General features: G+C 41.4%; 1 protein-coding gene across 2 annotated transcripts in view; it reads right to left on the minus strand.

Annotated features, from left to right (window-relative positions):
* NVL (nuclear VCP like) overlaps positions 1-23,096 on the minus strand; it is a 1,985,423-nt gene that overhangs the window by 1,135,174 nt on the left and 827,153 nt on the right. For both annotated transcript variants that reach the window (XM_044058761.1, XM_044058752.1), the window contains one exon: positions 4,374-4,491. In XM_044058761.1, coding sequence (XP_043914696.1) covers positions 4,374-4,491 — 118 coding nt within the window. The remainder of the gene's footprint in view (positions 1-4,373; positions 4,492-23,096) is intronic.

A 23,096-nucleotide genomic window follows, 5' to 3' on the forward strand; every position in this document is an offset into this window, starting at 1 on the left:
CTTCCTCAAAAGAGGTAGAATGGACTGAACTGTGACCACCCAGAATTTTGTCTGTCTTATAAATTGGTTTAGGTGGCTGAGATTCAAAATGGGTCTGAGGTCCCCAGTCTTCTTTGGTACTAAAAATAACCGGGGACAGACTCTGATTCTAACTGGTCATGGTGGACCAGTTGGATTACTCCTTTTTCTAGGAGCTTTGAAATTTCTATGGCTACGGAGTCCCACTGACTGAGTGGAACATTGGGGACTTTCTTCTTTTCCTGGGGTGGAAGGGAAAAAAAGGAAATTAATAACGTGGATATTATTCTTAGCACCCATGAATCTGATGTTATGTGCCAGGTTTGAGGGTGCAGAGAAAGACACCTCCCACCTGGCTCCAGAGTGCAGCAGTCAGGCAACCATTCAGAAGCGCTTAAAGACTTTCTCAAAAAATGGACTGTGAAAGCCTTGATTATGCAGTCAGCCTCATAAGCATTGTCTGTTAAAATTGCCCTCTCTGCCATGGGGAAATCTGTTAACTTGGGAGTCAAGGAATGTACTCTAATTTGTGGAACCACATCTTCTTCCCCAATTTCTGGTTCCTTGAGAACATTCTTTGTAGGGTGGAGAAATGTATTCCAAATGCAGGGAGAGTCTTGACATCTTGTTGTTTCTTGGTAAGTGTATCCTTGACTTTTGGTCCAAACAAGGTGGAACCATCACAAGGGGCACTAATAAAGAATGACTTTAAGCCTTCCACAGAGTCACAAGGTTGCACCCAGGTGTGATGGACACATGGTAATGCCTGTGCATGGCCACATTAGAGGAAATTTGAAGGGTGGAAAGCTGGGAGTTCACCATTTTCTGAACATCCACAAGCAACACCCCCTGACAGTGGCTTACTGATCTCTTTAGTCAAGCTTCTCTAGAATCTTGTTAAATGGGTTTGGTAGTTCAGTGATCTAAGGGCAAAAGTCACTGATGCATAAGCCCACTTCCCAGATCTGTCTATTGCTTTAGACTCTTCGTTAGGAGGATGAACAGAGGAGCTTTTTTCCAATAGCTCTTTCTTGGTGGCTGCTGCCGCAACCATAGCATCTACTGGTGGTCCCTTAATCCAGTGCTGTCTGTGCAGATAATATTTGACCGGCTTTGTTAGGGATGGATTCCACCACATCGGGGTCCTTCCATGTCAATTGAGCCATAAGATCAATAAGTGGATCAATGGGAGGTGCCACCCAAGATGATGATGGTCCAGAACCAAAGGCCTCCAAGAATACTGACTCATTTGGTGAAGGGTCTTGGGCCAAAGAACCCCAACTCTGTTTCATTAATTCAAGAATATCACCAAATGTGACACCTTCAGAGAGGGAGTGAGGGGAACCCCCCCTTCCTCTAAGTCATTATCTTTGGTGAAAGACTTTGCTTGCATGTCCATTTTCTGGGAGCACTTTCGGGGAGCAGTCGAAGGGATAGAGTTGGATGGAAAGCTAATAAAGCAAACTTCCTCAGAAATCCAAGTAAAAAACAACAAAAGTACCAAAGTCCAACACGGCAGACTGGCAAGATAAATTAAATGAAAACTTTAATTCAGTAAGTGCTTTCACGGTGTATCAAACCGTTTCATCAAACTTATTCTTAAAAGTACACACTAGGTTTAAGTAGCTAGCATAAAATCAATTAACACCAAAATTGTTAATTGATTTTATGCTAGCTACTTAAACCTAGTGTGTACTTTTAAGAATCAGTCTGATGAAGCGGTTTGATACTCCGTGAAAGCGCTTACTGTTCTGAATTAACATTTTCATTTTATTTACCTTGCTAGTCTGCTGTGTTGGACTTTGGTACTTTTGTTGTTTTTTACTTGGATTTCTTTATTGTACTAGTCCATTCTTATTCCTGGTGTTGTGCTTTTTTATAAACTTCCTCAGAAACCCTCGGTACCAGTTGTCCCTTACAGACAGGACGAAGAGGCGAAGAAACAGACAGCAGATGCGGTTTGGGTGGAATCCTTACTGGTTGAAGCTATCTTGTCTTTGGTATTTGCCAAAACTCTTTAAAAACCTCAAAGGCCGATGTTGCCACTGGAACTGATAGCTCCCTCCATTCTGAAGAAGAGAGGGGAAACCTCAAAAATGATGAGCCCCGGCCTGAAGTTGATCTCAGATCTCAGATGCCCAGGGCCGAAGCCCTTAGATGGAGAGATGGCTCAGATAATCTGTGTTAATTCACCCCCTGAGACTTGGCACTGCAGCTTTGACTCAGAGTTTCATCTTGATCCAAAGGCATTAGAGTTGAGAGAGAGAGAGTGGGAGACAGTTGGGGAAGAGAAAGAGCTCGGGTCCCGAAAAAGGTGCTCCGGTTCCAGCTGGATCCAATAATACCGAACCCATAGGGCAAGTTGGTATGGATTTCTGCAAAGGAAGGAGTAAGTTGGCCAGTGTAACCCTAATCTGTATCTATATTCTCAAGAACTTCCTCATCATCCTGTTGACATTGAGTTTTGTGAGGCTTCTAGATGAACGAGTGGATGATGCTACTGAAGGTGGCTAAAAATATCTCCTTTTCTGCAAGATCAGTGACTGTAGTCTGGAACTCATCAGTCCCAGTTTGAAACTGCTACATGGAGAATGGGATCAGGCCAGAGTAGGTGCTGGATCCAACTTTCTGGGAACCTTGGGGTTGTGGGCGACTGAGATTGTTGGCTCCGGAGACCTTTTCTTGTAAGTTTTACAGGCAGACTTACTCCTTTCCTTCTTCTTCTTATTCATCTTGACCCTTTGACTTGGATTTTTCTCATTTAGAAGGGGAAGAATGTGAAGGGGCAGCCCCTGACTGTGCCAGAAAGAGACCCTTTAAAACAAGCTCCTCCTTTCTGGTTTGGAGGAACCTAGTACTAAACAATGCACAAGACTGATATTCTATATCAAGTTGTGCAGCACCAAGACAATAGACACATTTGGAGTGCGGGTCCTGCGGTGGAAGTTTGTGTCCTGCTGTGGAAGTTTATGCCCACACTCCGAGTAGTTTTTAAATCCAGTCAACTCCAATATCCTGATAGATAACTGGCAAGTGCAAACAACTAGACAAAAATTAAAAACTATATAACTTTTTTTTTGAATACTAAAAAATGTATTCAAAATGAGGCCTAAGGTCTTAATTTTTAAACCAACTACACTAACTAAACTACTCTAACATTGTATTTCTACAACTAACTGTATAAATCTTTACCAATGCTAAAACAAAAATAAAGTGAGAGAAAAACGCATGGTAGAAGAGATGCGGCAAAAATACAAAAAATGTAACCACTGCTGGACAGAGTTCTGCACATGTCCGTATCATTTGAGCAGCAAACGAGATCTAAGTATCTGAGGTGCAGCCTGGGAAATTATGGGCAGGAGAGGAGTCAGAACTCTAGATCAGATAAAGCTTTGAAGTTGTCACAGAGGCCAGATGCACAACCCCATACATGTGAATGGACAGAAACAGACAACACTGGATCAGTGACATACAACAGTCTAAGACTAACAAAAGCTACATCAGCACTATAGAAGGCTCTGGATTTCAAAACTTGTTGGTTATCCATGAAAGCCATATTCTGCTGGAATGTATGTCGGTATACTTCTACTATATAATCAATTGTTTCTTTCAAACTAGCTTATTCAGCCCTTCTATCACCAGCATCTGCTGTATATATGCTTACCCAGTTAAAATAAATGTTTGCTATCTAAAAGAACAATGTGTGTCAACAACATCTTTGTTACTCTCAACAGCTCTCCATCAGGGCAAAAGGAGAACTTGGTGAAACAGTGATGGGACAATGACAATGGCTCACTATGACTAATTGCCTATCAATCAATCAGCACATGATTGCTCAAACCCAGAACATCTAAGCCTCGTTACATCACTAGAAAAAAACATTCCCAAGGCCAAAAAACACAAAAATGCATTTTTTGCAGGGAGTAGCACAAATGAGAGCCCCCACACACACACACACAAATTTTATATATCAAGTTCGAGAACATACACACTTATTGAAGAAAGTGAGAGAAATGCAACAATCACTCTCTCACGTTTCTCTAACTCTGGCTGCCATGACAGGATAACAGCAATCTTTTAGGTTTGATATTCTGAACAGCCACCTATCTGGTGACATGTACGAGGATTTCCCATGAAGTAGACTTCTGAGAACTAGAATGCAAAAAATATTGTGAATGGCAGACGGAAAGGAGCCCACACTATTATTCTGGATTGTGAAACGAAATTAAGCCTTTTCCTTCTAGCTTCATGCTTACAATATAACTAAATACATTTGTCATTAAAAGTTCACTGTTAGTGCCATTTTTCAACTTTTTAGTTGAATACACTTATTAAAAAAATTCATATCAACTAACCGTCCATGCAGGTTAGGAGTTGGGCAACAATCCTCCGTTCCATATCTTTTGATGCTATTTCTCGTTTTGGAGTGATTGCATCAATTTCATCAATGAAAAGAATGCAGGGAGAACTTGACTGGAAAAAAACAATGATGTAATTACAACTTTAAAATCTGCACTTGCAGTACTCTATAATTATAACACAGCAACACCACCAAAGCGATTAACTTTCCTGCAACTCGTAGCAAAAATAACAGTACAGAAAACAACCACATGCAGGTAAAGACAAAGGCTGTATATTTTCAGGCTCCAAGGTTTTCACTCCAACGAAAATAATACTCCAGTAATAAATATTTGATCCTTTATTCAACCACTAGCACAGTAAGCGCTTTCACCTTCTCGGCTTTATCACACTACTACTGGAGTATTATTTTCGTTGGAGTGAAAACCTTGGAGCCTGAAAATATACAGCCTTTGTCTTTACCTGGATGTGCTTGTTTTCTGTACTCTATAATTATAGGCTAAATTACATATTTGATTTTTCTTTGATCAAATTGCCAATACACACCAGTACAAAACAGCACAAGTATTAGATGGTACTTACAAGCCACTTTAATGAATAACATGTAGAATGAGAAACTTGTTGAAGCTTTATCACCAAATTTCCAAAAGATGCTGTAAAAGAAATTTACTCCCCCACTCAACCAATACTGTAAAAGAGATTAATCCCCCACCCAGCTAATCAGTGGTGATTTGGTCCATCTTCTACTTGCACAATAAATCAGTTTTTAAACGTCTATATTGCCACTGTGCTGGCACTGGTGGAGGGTATGTTTCTGCTTTATTGGAATTAGTTCCTCCATTCTATGGTGCACTATTAATGATATCGACTTTATCGCATACTGCAATACATCATGGATGATTGACTGTTTCACTTAACTAAAACATACTGCACAGCACTTCTAGCAAGCAAATGTTACATTTTACTTACCACTTGTGCTGTTGCCAGCTTCTATTATATTTTGACAAAAAAGATCCCCCTGTGGTCCAATCCACTTAGCTATTCAAAACAAACACTAAAAAAAATACCATAAAAGAAAAGTCTCAAATATTTCCTGCTTCAGTTTCTAAGAAATTCAAATGATAAAAACTTAAGAATGACAAATAAAGAAGGGGAAAAAAAAGGAATTGATGGGCAGCCCAAAACAGGCCCAGCTGTTGGCTGCTTAATCCCTGGAATACACTGGTAGGATTATACCATTAAATAAATTATTTCATGGCAGGTTTAGCTCATAAACAGTCATATTCTTTGAAGAAGTCTAAACAGGTATAAAATAATTAATGAGTCACAAGACATTACATAACCAACGCAACCATGAACAATGAAATCACCAAACTCAAGGATTCTCAGTGTGTATATAGTGACATTCAGAAATTTTTTCTTTGTTTGCTTTTTTTTTTTTTTTACCTTGGCTAGTAAACACCCTTTACTCTACTGTACAGCTACTTAACTCTCTGTTTAATATCATAATCAGACCAAATCACCAAATCACCCTTGGTCCCTAAATTCTGCAAATCCATCCCAAAATAAGGATGTCCAGCAAAGAGAAGGATGGATTGTGTGACAGAAAACCTGTGACAGTCAGAAGGATGACAGTTCACCTGGCTCCCTAACCCCATATAGAAATGGGGAAAAAGGGAGTTGATGGGGGTGATGACTGATGTCAGAATCAGCTCATAAGCTAAGCAATGGTTCACCAACTTCCTTACTAACACATCCTTCATGGTCCACTTTGGCAGCACCTCTCTGCCTTCCTCCCCCATCGCCAAAGGTGTCCCTTAAGGCTGAATATCATTGTCATTTCTATGCTCTCTGCTTCCCTTTGATTTTTCAGGTTTATTCATATTTCTTTATGCAGATGATATGGTTAGCTATTGTTCAGATCCATCCTCTTCACATATCTGTGATCTTCTTCTGACAGATCTCACAAACCTTAAGAACAATACAAACTGCTCTTTAATCTTACTAAAACTAAAACAATGCTGTCCGGGACCCCACAGGAACTTAAAATATAACCCCAGCTGGTGTGTTACCAAAAAAAGTAATAGATAGCTTGAAAATGCCCAAAGCTACTGATACCCGAGAATCCAATCTAACCTAGCTCTGAACTTCCAGCATCACATACATCTATCTATATCTATAATAACGGACATATTTTGAAAGAATCTACATCTATTTGTCCGTAAAGAACTCAGGACTATAAATTTGGTAAAGAATTTATTACATAAAGACAATGCCTGCCATTGAGGCAGGTATAGATGTGCCTTCGTGACTCTGTGGTTTAAATCTGAACACTAGCAATGCAAGATTTACCCTACACAAAAGTCAGAGGCATACCACGAACTAAAAGATTGATATGATTTACTACGCATTTCACTTGTTTAAAGTTTGAAGTGAGTTGATTGGCAGGACAAGGAGGCCTGTCCCTTTGTAATGTTCATAATTTGTTTACCTGTACCAAAAGCAGAACATACATGATTGGTGGAATGAATGGCTGTACTCTTCCATTAAAGGTGCGATTGGTTAGAAGCAGGAGCACACCACGAATTAAAAAAATTGCCATGTTTTAGCATGGATTTCATTTGTATTAAGTTTAAAGTGACATGACTGGTAGAATGACGAGGCTTGTCCTCTTACAATGAAGATAATTGGTTGTCTTACGTAGGCATTGTCTGTGTCCCTTTTATTTGGTGGAAACTGCAACCGAAGTTACTATGCAAAAGTTGAAAATATTTATGATTGGCTTGTTGTAATGTGTTTTCTGAATTTTGAAATGTATTGGACATGTGTCTTTTAAAAAGTGAGAAACAACAGTCCCAGTTACACGATCTGAAGAAGGCAAGCTGCTGAAAGCGCTCATCAGATTTTAGAGGACTGTATCTTACTATTTTCAATACGTTCCTAGTTTTTAATTTGAATAAATATTATATTGTTTTTATTCAACTGGAATTCCTGCCGTGGCGGATTACCAAAGGATCTACTTCATCAGCATCACATACAAGTTACTAAAAACAAAAATTAACAAACAGTTATTCTGGTAAAGGAAAATCTCACATTTCCTGTCTCTTCAAGCCAGAACCATGACAGGCAAAGGTGTCCCATAAGCACAACTCACATATGTTCTCCAACTGATAAGCAGTAGCTCTAAAAACAATATCACTCTGCTAAAGTCCATCTCCAACAACATTTGTGGGTTGATAACATCCACCCTTCATGGACAGAACACTGTGGTGAGACCATCAACATAGTCAAATGTTTTCTTCTTCTGCAAAGGATTACCCTATTTCTATGTTCTATGATAAAAAACTCATTAGGGAATCTTTCCCATCTTCATCAGTACACTATTAGAAAGATAAACGCCTTACCATCCAAGGTTTCTCTTCATATTAACATTTAACCTGCATACCCCATACAACACACTAAAATGGGAAGAACGCAGCATCTGTCTTAGCCTTTAAAATCTGGGACTTCATCCCAAAACAGATTACTGACACACCGTCTTTCCCTGCATTCAGGAAAGAATCACAACTCTTTAAGCAAGCAAAATGCAAATGCCACAACAGACAACTGTGAGTGACCTAAGTTCAATACTGAAAGAGGCAAATAGTAAACAGTAACTTAACTTACACCTGTTTGTCAAGTCACATTATTTTATGTTGTCAATATATCTGTATCAGCAGGGTTTGCCCACTTGGTTTTCTTATGTTGTCAAATATGTACTGTCACTCACATTTTCATGATAGATTAATACTTATTTTTTCATTCATTTCTTATCAGTTACTCAATATAATTTCTGTAATTTGTGTATTCACTATGTGTTACTCACTGTATTTTCTTGTATGTTGTTTAAGTATATACCAAAGCTAAGTCTGAAACCAGTCCACGTGAAACTGTAATTTACCCCAGTTCATAAATATATATATACACACACACACACATACATACATAAATGAATAAATATGTATTTATTTGATTTCCCTTCTTAATTATGCATACTGCATACAACAAATTATAAAGAGCTTTATAGAAATGCATAATGTTACTGAGGAATAGCTGGCTTGATGGCACACAGGGATACAGCCCTGATTAAATCCAAGACAATGTGGAATCGGCAAGTCAACTGGATGCTGTGGGAGTTGGCCAGGAAGAGTGGGAGGAAGCACCTGATCAGAGGAAAAAGGTGAGCCAGTGATAAAGTGGAGAAGTACAAACCAAACAGCTTCAAGCAAGAAAAAGTAGTACTCCACACCGTCAAAAGACTTTTAATAGAATGACGAAGCTTTCAGATACAAACTATTCTTCTTCAGTGTCTTACATAAAATAGCCATAAAAACAGCATTTTTAAATATCACTCAAACACATTACATGACACAGCAGCCTATCAACAATATCAATTAAGAACAATTAAACTTTTAAAAGCACAGTAGCAATAACATATACATATCTAATACATAGTCACTTTTTGTTGTTTAAATTTCAAGACAGGTTTCAATGTAACCTGTTTGTTAAGGCCTGGATACTTGCCTGCTTCCAAGCGAATAATCCACTCATATTCTTTCATATCCACAGTATTTGTTAAATCCCCATGTCTAGCATTTGAGTATATTATATGTATAGCTCTAAAACTAAACTGGTGTGTATTATCAGTTTCACTAATATGTTCCGCTAAAGAGTTTGTTAATATTTTTCTTCGAATCTCAGATCTATGCTCTATTATCCTATCTTTTAACCTTCTAAATGATTTTCCAACATAGAAACCAAGGCATTTATTACAAGTGGCAAAATATATAATGGATGGTGTATTACATGTTGCAGTGCAATGAAAAGTGAATCCTCTTACCATTCACAGAATGTACAAATTCAGTTGACTGATTTATATTCAAACAACAAGAGCAGTTGTAACAGGGGAGAGTGCTTTTTTATTAAAGACAGGAACAATATTATTAAATAAAGAAAAATCTTTATAGCACAACAGTTTCTTTACATTATTACAGTTACGATAGATAAACCTAGGTCTATCTGGAAGCCAACTTTCATGACCTGGTATGGCCTTCAGGATATCCCAATTATTACTGATAACATCTTCTATTGTTTTACTAGCTCTACTATAGGTCATAAGATATCTTAGGGGCTGTGATGAAATTATACCCAACTCTTCAGGAACAGTATTTGTCTGAGTAGAAAAATAAGGTCTAGCTTTTGATTCCCTCAATCCTAAAACATCCCTTCTAGCTACTTCTATCTCTTCCATATTATATCCTCTTTCAATGAAGTTATTAGTCATTTCTTGCATCTGAGCATCACAAACCTCTAGCTGAGTATTCAGCCTACTGGCTCGTAAATAATTACTTTTAAGGACACTTAAGGAAGCATCTGATGCCAGCTTATTCATTCTGGGAGAAGGAAGGCTGCTGGATCCACACTACACTGGTAACTCACAGCAGAGACTGGCAGAATGCACTATGTAGGTACTGCATTATTGGCACATAAAGGACCATCAAACAATGCCTTGTATGGTAGCTGTGTGATACATGTCAAGAAGCACATGTAAAGCAAACAGGGCCAGCACTGCAGCTCCCACTTTGGCAGTTCATGCAGCACAAGCAGCTGCATGGAAGGAAGTAACATGGTTGGGAGTTACTACTGCAACTGCCTATATAATAGCCCAGGAATGAAAGCTTAAGGGGACTTTTGGCTGAATGCCAAGAGGTTAGAAGCCCATTTAATTGAATGTGCATTTGACTGAAAGCTCATTTAGTCAAATATGACAACATCAAACAAAATTATGTAATAAAGAAGTAGAAATATGCAGAAATATATTAAGTTTTACCCGGTGGTTGGTACTACAAGTATGGGTACTTGCTTATTATCGCAACCACCTTCCAAACATCTCATGGTTGTACATACACTGTTGCCAAATCGCAATGAACACGTTACAGATACCATAAGTACAGAGATTTGTACTAATAAACACAGTGAATCACAAGTGTAACACATTTCGTAGGCGTAAACCAGCTTTGTAAAGAAAAAAATGTTATCGCAGCCCGGTTCCCAAACAAGTTACAGTTGTACATAGTGTTTTAATCAACTGCAATAAACAGCTGTCAGAAAATGGAAGTAAGGAAATTTAGACTAATATACACAATGAAGGAGAACTGTAGGAAATTTCTTATGTGTAAAACAGATTGCTAAAGTAAAAATGTTAATAACAAAATGTCTGCATCAATCTACTTTACCATTCGCTGACATCACTTGACAAATACCATGGAGTGCATCCATACTCTTTAATGGACTACAAGGCGTGCATGACCTCTGAGGCATCCATAAAACTGTATGAATACACTCAGTATGTTAAAATAACTGAAAGTACCATTCAATAAACTTGCAACCGATATCATGTAGGGGAAAACCAGCATTTCAGAAATGGTTATAATTGTATACTTCCCGTCGGAAAATACTCACAGACAGAACAAAATGCGGGATGGCTGTGTAAGCACAACACGCCATGCTGTCCTACTTAAATCATTAACTGTGATGGGACAGTACCCCCTGTATTTCATTACTATCCACAGTAAATGTTAAATCATAAAGGAAAAGTAAGGAACACTGCAATGAATCACATTTGAGTAAATTACGTTAATAAATTTGTCCCCACCTGAATATATCAACAGTGAGTTGTTTGGAAGGTGGATGCAATAATACGCAATTACCCAAGTATGTAATCGCTGCTGGTACAGTCTCAGTATTTGAAATGGCAGTGTCTGTTTCGTCTTTACTCTTTACCCCATGGGTGTGCAACTGTGGGGTTAGTATATTAATTTAATTAGCATATAGGGGTATGGGACTTGCTCTTGCCCACCTTTACAAAACTCTTTTTTAAATGTTATATGTTATATAGCCAAATCGGCTTTTAACTAGTTGGATTTAATAAAATGGCATTTTAGCTACAGTGCATATAAAAACTTTACACAGCCCTGTTAAAATGCCAGTTTTTTCTGATATAGAAAAATGAGAATGAGACCACAATAAATCATTTCAAAACTTTTCCTACCTTTAATATGACCTGTAACTGTACAATTCAATTGAAAAACAAACAAATCTGTTGGGGAAAAAATATAAAAAATACACAATACGCCGGTTGCATAAGTGTGCACACCCTTAAACTAATACTTTGTTGTGTGTGCCCACCCTTAAACTAATACTTTGTTGAAGCACCTTTTGAATTAATTACAGCATTCAGCCTTCTTGGGTACACACCTGCCATCAATTAAAGAGACTCTGATTAACCCCAAATAAAGTTCAGCTGTCCTAGTTGTATTTTCCTGACATTTACTCAGTTGCCTGCTACAGCAAAAGCCATGGTTTGCAGACAGCTTACAAAGCATCAAAGGGATCTCATTGTTGAAAGGTCTCAGTCAGGAGAAGTGTACAAAAAAAATTTCCACAGCACTGGATATACCATGAAACACAGTGAACAAAGTGAAGACAGTCATCAAAAAGTGGAGAAAATATGGGACAACAGTGATGTTGCAAAGAACTGGACATACCTCCAAAATTGATGAAAAGACAAGACGAAAACTGGTCAGGGAGGCTGCCAAGAGACCTACAGCAACAATGAAGGAGCTGCAGGAATTTCTGACAAGTACTGGTTGCATACTACATGTGACAACAATCTCTCGTATTCTCCATATGTCTGGACTATGGGTAGGATTGTAAGATAAAAGGCTTTTCTTACACAGAAAAATATCCGGACTAGGCTAACATTTGCAAATTAATACATGAAGTCTCCCAAAAGCATGTGGGAAAATGTGTTATGGTCTGATGAGACCAAGGTTGAACTTTTTGGCCACAATTCCAAAAGGTACGTTTGGTGCAAAAACAACATTTTGCATCACCAAAAGAACACCATCCCCATGGTGAAGCATGGTGGTGGCAGTATCATGCTTTGGGGTTGCTTTTCTTCAGCTGGGACTGGGGCTTTAGTCAAGGTGGAGGGAATTATGAACAGTTACAAATATCAGTCACTTTTGACCCAAAACCTTCAGGTGTGTTCTAAAAAGTCGAAGATGAAGAGGAATTTCACCTTTCAGCACAACAATGACCCCAAGCATACATCCAAATCAACAAAAGAATGGCTTCACCAGAAGAAAATTAGAAGTTATGTACCTACCATAACGTTCCATGTTAGTTGTCTTCTCTCGCCTTCTTTCTTGCTGGATGGGTTCGGAGCCGATCCTCGGCTCCGACTCGGCACTTGCTAAGCTCGAGAGCTAATTTTACCAGCTCGAGACAACCCTATATCCCATGATGCAAGGCGGAGATTACTCAGATCTCGTTTGGTAGCTAAAGAAATAGCAGTATTTTCTTCCAACTTAGGAGGAAGAAATAAAAATACTAAATAACATCATAACCCTCTAGAAAGGATCCACATAATCTAGTGACACTAGGAGTTGAACAGCTAGAAAAAGGTAATAACCTCTTAATAGAAGATGTATAATCTTCTCGGTCTGACCAGGCTGGGGGAAGGAGGACGGGACGCAAGAAAGAAGGCGAGAGAAGACAACTAACATGGAATGTTATGGCAGGTACATAACTTCTAAATGTTAAGTTGTCAATCTCGCCTTCATTCTTGCTGGATGGGACCGCGTCCCTAGCACCTCTATCCTGGGTGGCTCAATGGAACAGACTCTTGAGAACGGTGGAACCAAAATTTGCTCTGTCTCTGGAGACCAAATCTAATTTGTAATGTGAGACAAAGGTATGAGGAGAGGCCCATGTGGCTGCTGCACAAATAGTGTATATTGGAAGTCTAGCTTGAAAAGCTGTAGATGTAGCTAGAGCTCTGGTAGAATGGGCTTTTGGGTTAGAAACCAACTCTTTGCCTCTGAGCTGATAAATGTAAGTGATCACGGAAGACAGCCACCTAGATAAAGTTACCTTAGAAACTGGAAGGCCTTTCCTGTTCTCTGCATAGGATAGAAAAAGTTGATCAGATTTCCTAAAAACTTTTGTCTTATCCAGATAACATCTCAGCTGACGGTGAACATCGAGATAATGTAACTTTTGTTCAGCTCTATCAGAATAATTCAGGAAAAATACTGGAAGATCAATGGACTGATTTAGGTTAGTCTGAGATGCCACCTTTGGTAAGAAAGACGGATTAGTTCTTAGGGATACCCTATCTTTGTGGAATATTAGATAGGGAGGGCGAACACAGAGAGCATGAAGCTCAGATACTCTCCTGGCAGATGTAATGGCAACTAGAAAAAGTGTCTTCCAAGAAAGCAATTTCAAGGAACAGGCAGCTGCAGGTTCGAATGGGGGAAGAATCAAGGATGTTAAAACTAAATTTAGATCCCACTGTGGTGGGGGGTCTCTAATAGGAGGTTTCAATAAAAAGATAACTCGAAGGAATGCCTTGCAAAGTTTATGTGACATAATGTTGTGGTCCAAAAAGCCTATATGAAAATTTGAAATGGCTGCCAGTTGAACTTTCACTATAGAAGAAGAGGATCCTGAATTAAAAATGTCAGCTAGGAAGTCCAACATCGTATGAATTGGAACAGTATAGGGGTCTATGTTCCTAGCTTTTGCCCAGAAAGAGAAACATTGCCATTTACTAGTGTAGATCTTTCTGGTAGAAGATTTTAGGGAAGCTACTATGATATCCCGTACAGGATTAGAAATCATAGTAAGCCTGGCTAAGGATGGAGGTGGAGCAACCAAGCAGTGAGGTTGAGAGAAGGTATGGATTGGTGCAGTTGACCCGACTAGTGGGTCAGAAGATCTGGAACCGGGTCCAGATGCCATGGCTGTACCAAGAGGTAATGATGTAGGAACGGAAACCAAATCTGTCGAGGCCAATAAGGGGCAATGAGAATCAACTTGGCTCTCAAGGCGGTTGCGTTCTGAATTAGCTGAGATATCAGCGGAAAAAGAGGAAAAGCATAAAGTCGTCTCCGGGGCCAATCTTGGGTTAGAGCGTCTCTGGGGGGATGGCCTGGAAGGGGGAAGAGAGAGAAGAAGTCTGGGCATTTGCTGTTTTGAGGTGTAGCGAAAAGGTCGCAGCAAGGAAGGCCCCACTTCTGAAAAATCTCTTCCGTCACTGACTGTTTGAGAGACCACTCGTGAGGCATGAGAATAGCTCTGCTCAATCTGTCTGCTATGATGATGGATTTCCCAGGGATGTGCATTGCTATCAGAAACCGGTGAGAGGAGATTGCCCATTGCCAAAGTCTGAGAGCCTCTCGACACAGTGGATAGGACTTGGTTCCGCCCTGTTTGTTTATGTACCACACTACGGACATATTGTCTGTTTGGACTGCAATAGTTCCCAGGGGAAGAGAGTCGTTGAGGGCTTGCAACGTTAAAAGCACTGCTCTCATCTCCAGAACATTTATGTGCAGATGGTACTCGAAAGGTTGCCAAGTGCCATGGACCATTCTGCCCTGATAATGCCCCCCCACCCGATCAGGGAGGCGTCCGATGTAACCGTGGCAACCGGGGCAAGAGGAACAAATGGTCTGCCTTGATGGATTTGATATCCACCAAGTCAGATGTCTTTTACAAGTTGGAGTTACTATGATCTCGTGACGCATGGGAAGTTGTTGAAAAGACCATTGGGTGAATAGCATCCATTGTAGCAGCCGCATGTAAAAGCGGGCGAGGGGAAGAAGTGTTATGGCAGCTGCCATAAGACCTAGTACTTTCAGAGCAAATCTGGCCTGAATTTTGTTGCTGAATAGAATCACTTGGACGTATCTTTGAATGTCCAAGATCCTTTGGTCTATCAACCTTGCAGAAAGTTGTACGGTGTCCAAATTTGCGCCTATAAAAGTAATATATTGACAAGGCAACAAGGCAGATTTTTCGAAATTTATAGAAATTCCTTGCCCTCTGCAAGTGTGAATGGTGTAAGTTCTGGCTTGGAGAAGCAGATGCCTGGTGGTGGCAGTGAGGAGCCAGTCGTCTAGATATGGAAACACCTGGAATCCTTGATGTCTCAGGTGAGCCGTAACCACTGTCATGCATTTGGTGAACACTCTGGGGGCTGTAGTGAGTCCAAAGGGCAGGGCTCTGAATTGGAAGTGACTGGTCCCCAGCCGAAAGCGGAGAAATCTTCTGGAGCATCTGTGAATTTTTATGTGATAGTACGCATCCTGAAGATCTATCGAGCACATCCAATTATCCTTGCCCAGAAAGGGCAGAATGGACTGAAGCATGACCATCCAGAATCTTGATTTCTTTACAAACTTGTTGAGTTTGCTCAGATCTAATATTGGTCTCCAGTCCCCTGTCTTTTTTGGAACTAAAAAGAACCTTGAGTAGATTCCGGATCCTATTTGGTCCGCTGGGACTGGCTGGATGGCTCTTTTTACTAGCAGTTTTGATATTTCTAGTACTGCTAGTTCCCTTAGACCGGGTGGGACGTCTGGAAGGGTTCCCTTTTGTTGAATTGGGGTTTGAATAAAGAGAATTTTGTAACCCTCGGATATAATTGACTGTACCCATTTGTCTTGAGAAAGGGAAAGCCAGGCTATTGGGTACAGCGATAATTTCCCCCCGACTGCCTCTGAAGGCGGACAATCGGGCAACATCTCACTGATGCTGGAAGGGTTTGTCAGAAAGAGGCTCTCTGCTACCCTGATTCTGCGGACCCCCTCTGCCCCTAGGGCGGCGTCTATTATTGTTACCCCCTCTGCCTCTGGGGGTAAACTGACTTCGTGCGTCAGGCATGACTCCTTGAGATTTGCGGAACCACATTTTCCCTCCCTTCTGTCCTTTGGGGTAAGGTCTAGAAGGGGTGGAGAAATGGACTCCTACGGCAGAAAGAGTCTTGCCATCTTGTTCGCATCTAGTCAAAGTGTCTTTCACTTGAGGACCGAACAAGGTCGAGCCATCAAAAGGGGAGCTTGTGAAAGACACCTTGAAGGGGTCTGCAAAATTACAAAGCCGCATCCAGGACTGACGCCTTAAAGCCACTCCTGTGCCTGCGGCCCTACTCGCTCCATCGGCTGCATAAGAAATGAGCCGCATGGAGGAGTTAGCAATGGAGTTAATGATTCCTAGCTGTGAGCTAATCTTATCCTGAGACCCAGCAGCTGACAGATCCTGTAAAACTTCTCCCAACTCTTTAAGAACATCTCTTTGAAGGCGGGTGAAGTGGCATAAGTAGTTCAGCGATCTCATGGCAAAAGTTGCTGAAGAAAAAAATCCGCTTACCGTATTTGTCCATAGTCCTAGAATCCTTATTAGGAGGATGAATAGGTACTGAAGGATCAGCTAATTCCTTCTTGGTGGCAGCAGCTACCATTATGGCATCAACTGGGACACCTTTTGTTAAGTATTGTCTATCTTGTGGGGCTGTAATAAATTTTGAAGGTTTCCTGGGGGTAGGTTCCACTGAATCTGGAGCCATCCACGCCTTCCGAGCCACTACTTCCATGAGAGGGTCGAAAGGCGGAGACACCCAGGAGGTGGAGGGTCGAGATCCGAACGCCTCCAGGTATACTGACTCATCCTCGGAGGGATTAAGGGAGGGCCAGTTCCCCCTCTGTTTAAGGATTTCAAGGATGTCTGAAAATGAGACATCCTCAGAGGAGGACCTTGGGGACCCCTCCGACTCATCCAAGTCAGTATCTGATGTAGTAGACTCAGGGGAGTCTAAATGTTTCCTCTTACATGTCCTTTTACAGGGGGGGTTCTCCTGACGGATCAGGAGAAGCCTCTGAAGAGGAAGATATTCCCAATGGGGAAACCTGAGGTGTTGGATCTCTGGGTCCGGGAGCAAGAGAGTGGGAAGAGACGTCAGCAGGCACTGTAGTGGGAGGAGCTGATGGAACTGTCCGTTGACTAAGCCCAGGGGCTAGTACACTCCTCATCACCTCAAAGGCTCCCCCATCAGAGAGACCAAAAGGTTCCCGCTCCGAAGAGATAGGAACCCCAGGCCTCACCGAGAGGGAAGGCTCCGAGGCAGATGTCGGGGCCGAGCTCACCAACGCCGAAGCTCCGAGAGGGAGAACGGGGTCGGACAAGGGTCCGATGCCACTCGCCCCCTCGGAGCCGACGAGAGAGACTAGACGCCCGGATCCCTCCAATGAAGGTCTCAAGGAGGAAATCGGAGCCAAGGACCACAGAGCCGAAAGGGGTGGTATCGGCTCCGAAGTCACAACGGTACCAGTTCCAAGGAGCTCTGGCTCCGAGCTCTGTAAGAGAGTCGAAGGAGGAATGTTCGGTGGATGTGATATAGCTACCGTTTGTTGAGATGGGCTATGGAGTATTTGGGCCAATGCCTGAGACTTTAATAGTCTACTCACCACTCTCTCAAGGTCGTGATCAGATAGCCTGCATGACCGAGAAGATCAGCTCCGATGGCTCCGCTCCGAGAGCAAGGGTGATCTCGGAGCCGAATTAATAGATTCCACAGAAGGGGATCGAGATCTCTTTTTCGAGATCAATGGAGCCATCGGAGCCGAAGATACGTCGGCTCCAACTGGAGCCGACACTGAGTGTCTAGACTTGACAGTATCGGTGCCGGATGGAGCCGATACTGATACTGGTATAGAAAGATCGGCTCCAGCCGGAGCCGATCTCGAGCCTGGTGATGAAGAACTTGAAGCCGACGGCATGGAAGCCTGAGCCGAAGGCTTAACAGGTTTCGAGGGCTTCCCCGGCGCCGACTTAGTCGGGGAGCTCTCGGGTTTTAATAAGCCCCTTAAAATTAGCTTATTTTTTCGTTCCTGCAGGACTCTTGGGCTGAAAGCATGACAGATAGCACAAGAATCGTGCAGGTGCGAAGGTCCCAGGCAATAAACACAAGAAATTTGACCGTCTGTCAGAGACATCTTCTGACAGCACGAGTCACACTTCTTGAAGCCTGAGACCTTAGTATCCTTCGACATAACTGTGTCGATGAAACACTGGAAACACACTCACACACAAAACGCACTCAGTCCAACAATTTAATTAAATTAAATTAAACTAACAGGGAAAACAGACAGTCACACACAAAAAATTCCCTGACAGGAAAAAAATTTAGGGAGGGGAAGGCCTAAGGCCTAACTAGGGGTAAGGGAATATTTACTTAAAAGAAGGGAACACTGACAGGAATAGGGTTAACGTGAGTCGGTAATTAACAAAAAATAATATTTATAAGTAAAAAGTTAAAGGAGGTAGACAAAAGTCTCTGAAAAGTTCACTTACCTAGAGCTGGTAAAAGAAGGCACCTCGTTAGCGAAGCGGCAAACGAGATCTGGGTAATCTCCGCCTTGCATCATGGGATATAGGGTTGTCTCGAGCTGGTAAAATTAGCTCTCGAGCTTAGCAAGTGCCGAGTCGGAGCCGAGGATCGGCTCCGAACCCATCCAGCAAGAATGAAGGCGAGATTGACAACTTAACATTTAAAGTTTTGGAATGGCCCAGCCAGAGCACAGACCTAAATCCAATAGAAAATCTGTGGGGTGACCTGAAGAGGGCTGTGCACAAGAGATGCCCTCACAATCTGACAGATTTGGAGCACTTTTGCAAGGAAGAGTGGGCAAGTATTGCCAAGTCAAGGTGTGCCATGCTGATAGACTCCTACCCAAGAAGACTGAATGCTGTAATTAAATCAAAAGGTGCTTCAACAAAGTATTAGTTTAAGGATGTGCACACACAACAGAGTATTAGTTTAAGGGTGTGCACACTTATGCAACCAGCGTATTGTACATTTTTTATATTTTATATTTTTTCCCCTAACAGATTTGTTTTTTCAATTGAATTGTACATGTTGTAGGTCACATTAAAGGTGGGAAAAGTTTTGAAATGATTTATTGTGGTCTCATTTTTTTATAACACAAAAACCTGGCATTTTAACAGGGGGTGTAAACTTTTTATATCCACTGTAAATGAAAATTCAACTAAATGCTATATAATTATATACCTGTATGCATTTTGAAATAACTATGGACTTTGACTTATATAGGTCATTTCACTTTATATCTGATTCTGCTGTTATGGAGAACTCTGATGGTACACAGGGAAAAGTATAAGAGTATAGTATTTTCTGTTAGCAGGACCTTAAATCCAGATCCTATTGCATAGCCACATCTTTCTCTTAGATAATATTTACTACTCTTAGATAATATTTACTACTAATAGGCATTTTGAGACAGATAATCTGGCACAAGAAAAACAATCTGAGATCCTCTTACTACTGCAAAACAAATTAAAAAAAATAAGATGTATAACCACTATTATTAACTTGTACATCTGCAGGATTTTAACACGTATAGTATGACAACTGTAGGTCTAATATTTACGTACTTATTTAAACAACAGACACAAAATAAGGTGGGAAGTCAGAAGGAACTCCCTCTTGGCTGGTCATGGGATCAAAACATCAGCATCTGAAACACCTGCTCTTTTCCAGTAAGTGTTACTCATGTAAACAGGCCAAACAGTAACACAACAATAGTGACAGCGCTAAGGCTCATAGCTCCCATACTGTAACCTGCTCCTCCTTTGGCCAATGAAAGTTTCCTAATACAGTGTACCAGTAAAAGGACACGGTCATTTGCACGTTCAACTAGACCATTTGACTGTGGGTATTCAGGACTACTAGTAACATGTATAAAGTCTCAGTCTCTTGCAAATTTCTGAAACAACTGACTGGTAAATTGCATACCATTGTCAGAGATAAGTTTATGTGGACTACCATGAACTGAGAAATGATGTTTCAGCTTGGTAATAACAGTAGTGGATGGTAGGTTAGGCAACGAATCTATTTCAAACCAGTTCAAATAAGAGCCGACCAACAATAAGTAATGCGGATTGTTCCACTCAAATATGTCAGTGGCTACTGTTGACCAAGGTGGTTCAGGAACTTGACTTAGCTGAAGTGGCTCTTTTTGCAGATGTGGTTTAGTACTATTGCATACTGAACAAGATGAAAGTACTTTGTCAAACTCTTTTACTAGAGAAGGCCAAAATACTAGTCCTCTCACCCTCCCTTTGGTAGATTCAAAACCTGGTTGGCTACGATGCAAAATCTGAATATATTCACATTGTAAGAAAGCAGGAACAACAACTTAGGACCTTGGAAAATAATGTCATCTTCCATCAACATCTCTTCTTTGTAAGGAAAATAAGGTTGTACTTCAGGCGGTACACTAGATTGCTTTGATAGCCATCCTACCTGGATGTAGTGATTGAGCTTTTGCAAAACAGGATCCGTCTTTGTATGATATCTCAGATCAGATCTGGATAAGATATCAGACAGATAAAGACGTTTGCCTTTCATATAGACCATTTTGAAGTTATAATTTTGTAATTTGAGCATTATTCTTTGCAATCTTGCTGGAGCAGAATGCATAGGCTTCTTTAAGATAGTAACTAGAGGTTGATGATCAGTTTCAATCTGGACATCTTGACCATAAATATAATCAAGAAACTTTGAACATGCAAACACAACTGCCAAAAGTTCTTTCTCAATCTGAGCATATTGCATTTCAGTTTGGGTAAGAGTTCTAGATGCATAGGCTACTGGTCTACCCTCTTGAAGAATAAAGAAAAGTTGTGTAAAATCTTACCATAACCATAGATGTCCTCCACTTCCATGCTGCAGTATTCTACATGTAGGTTTACCCCTCTTCCTTCGCATACATCCGGCCAGTATTCCCAAGTTTTTCAGTCCCTCATTGGTGTGTGGGACGTATGACGTGACTCAAGGAATGTGGGCCATAAAAGTGACGTCCGCACGCACAAGCCCTCAGAACTGAAGGCCCCAGTCGGAACCAGTCCTAGGAGGGCAGAGCCTGTACAGTGCCCCCCAGAAGGGTAAATGCAACCTAACAGGATGGGAAGGAGGGTGAGAAGGAATACTGCAACATGGAAGAGAAGGGCATCTATGGTTATGGTAAGATTTTACACAACTATCCTATGTCCTTCTATTCCAATGTTGCAGTATTCTACATGTGTGTGGGTGCCAAAGCTCACTGTGGATGGGGAGGTGGATCTGGAAGTAGTCTCCAGGAATCCATGAAGGATAACCCTGGAAAACCCCACCCTGGCTCTAGAAATATGGTCCAGTTTATAATGCTTGGTGATGGTGTGGACTGAAGACCAAGTAGCTGCTTCGAGGATAGTAGAGGTATCTAGCCCCCTAAAGAAGGCTCCTGAAGAGGCCATAGCTCTGTCGGAGTGTGCTTTTACACTACCTTGCAGAGATTTTCTGTGGTGTTGGTAGCAGAAGGTGATGGCCTTGGAGATCCAGGCCGAGATGGTCTGTTTGGTCACTGCCTTCCCCAGGGCTCTAGGGTGGAAGGAGACAAACAGTTGGTCAGATTGTCTGATGGACTTTGTTTTGTGTACATAAAACATGAGCTGTCTCTGAACATCTAAGGAATTAAGTACTCTCTCACTGTCCCCCCTGAGGATTGGGGAAGAATGTAGGTAGGTGTACGGCCTGGTTCAAGGATAGGTCATTCACCACCTTGGGCATGAAAAAAGGGTTAATTCTAAGAGTAACCCTGTCATTGTGGAAAACTAGGAAGGAGCTTGTAGCTCTGAGACTCTCCTGGCTGAGGTCAAGGCCACTGATAAAACCTTTTTCCATGTGCCAAGTTTTAGGGAGGCTTTGTCTGCTGGTTCAAAAGGAGCCAGAGTGAGCTTTTCCAGAACATAATTAAGGTCCCAAGGTGGAGGGGATGGTTTCCTGGGGGGTCTTAGGTGGAGTACCCCTTTAAGGAAGAGTTTGTCAGGGTGTCTGGACGCTAGGGGTGGATCCAGAGGAAGACATGCAGAGATTGCAGACAACTGGGCATGGCCCTGTAACAAACCTCTCTAATCCCTTTCTTCCACCCCTCTAACTACCTTGGATTGCAGCCAAATACATTGCTTGTAAACCTATATCTCAGCTGTAATCTTAGCCAAAGTTATTCAAGGGTAATAGCTGCTAGCTCAGCTATTAAAATACTTGCTAGTCTTTATGGCACCAATGATATAAGTGTTGTGCCATTTAACTAAATACTTAATTTCAGTTTGAACTATAACGGTTTACTACTACTGTTAAACAAAACCTACCTATACTTCTGGTAACTTGTAATTAATTATTTTTAATTGTTGTTTTTATTATGGAGCTTTTCTCCCCGGGCCTCCGCTGAAAAAGGACCTGTGTCCAGTCGGACTTTCCCGGCCAAGAAATGTAAATAAATAAATAAATAACTGAAGAGTAGACTAGACCTGTCTGCAGCAGTTCACACAGGTAGGACAGGACTAGAGGGGTCTCGCTTGCCAGCGGGTCTAGTTGTCTTTTGTGACACCATATGGAAAACTGTTTCCATTTTGAAAGGTAAGATTTTCTTGTGTTAGGTTTCCTGACATCCTGCAGGACATTGAGCAAATCCTCATTGTAAAGGTGTCTGAAGGGGATCAGAATCCTATCAACCACAGGGTGAGGTGCAGTGACTGCCACTGTGGGTGCATTTGTGATCCCTTGTGCAGCGTGAGAAGGTCCACTGACGGGGGCAACTTGTGGTGATTGCCCTTGGACAGTTGAAGGAGTAGGGGGGACCAGTGCTGTTTTGGCCAGTAGTGAATCACCAGCACGACTTTTGGTCTGTCACCTTCTGAATCAATGGGAAGGGGGAGGATGCATACAGAAATTTCCCCTTCCAAAATATTCCACTAGTAATAGCCCTTTG

The sequence above is a fragment of the Protopterus annectens genome, chromosome 1.part2 (genome assembly GCF_019279795.1).
Source record: "Protopterus annectens isolate FY-2018-M chromosome 1.part2, PAN1.0, whole genome shotgun sequence".
Classification (NCBI taxonomy): Eukaryota; Metazoa; Chordata; order Ceratodontiformes; family Protopteridae; genus Protopterus; species Protopterus annectens.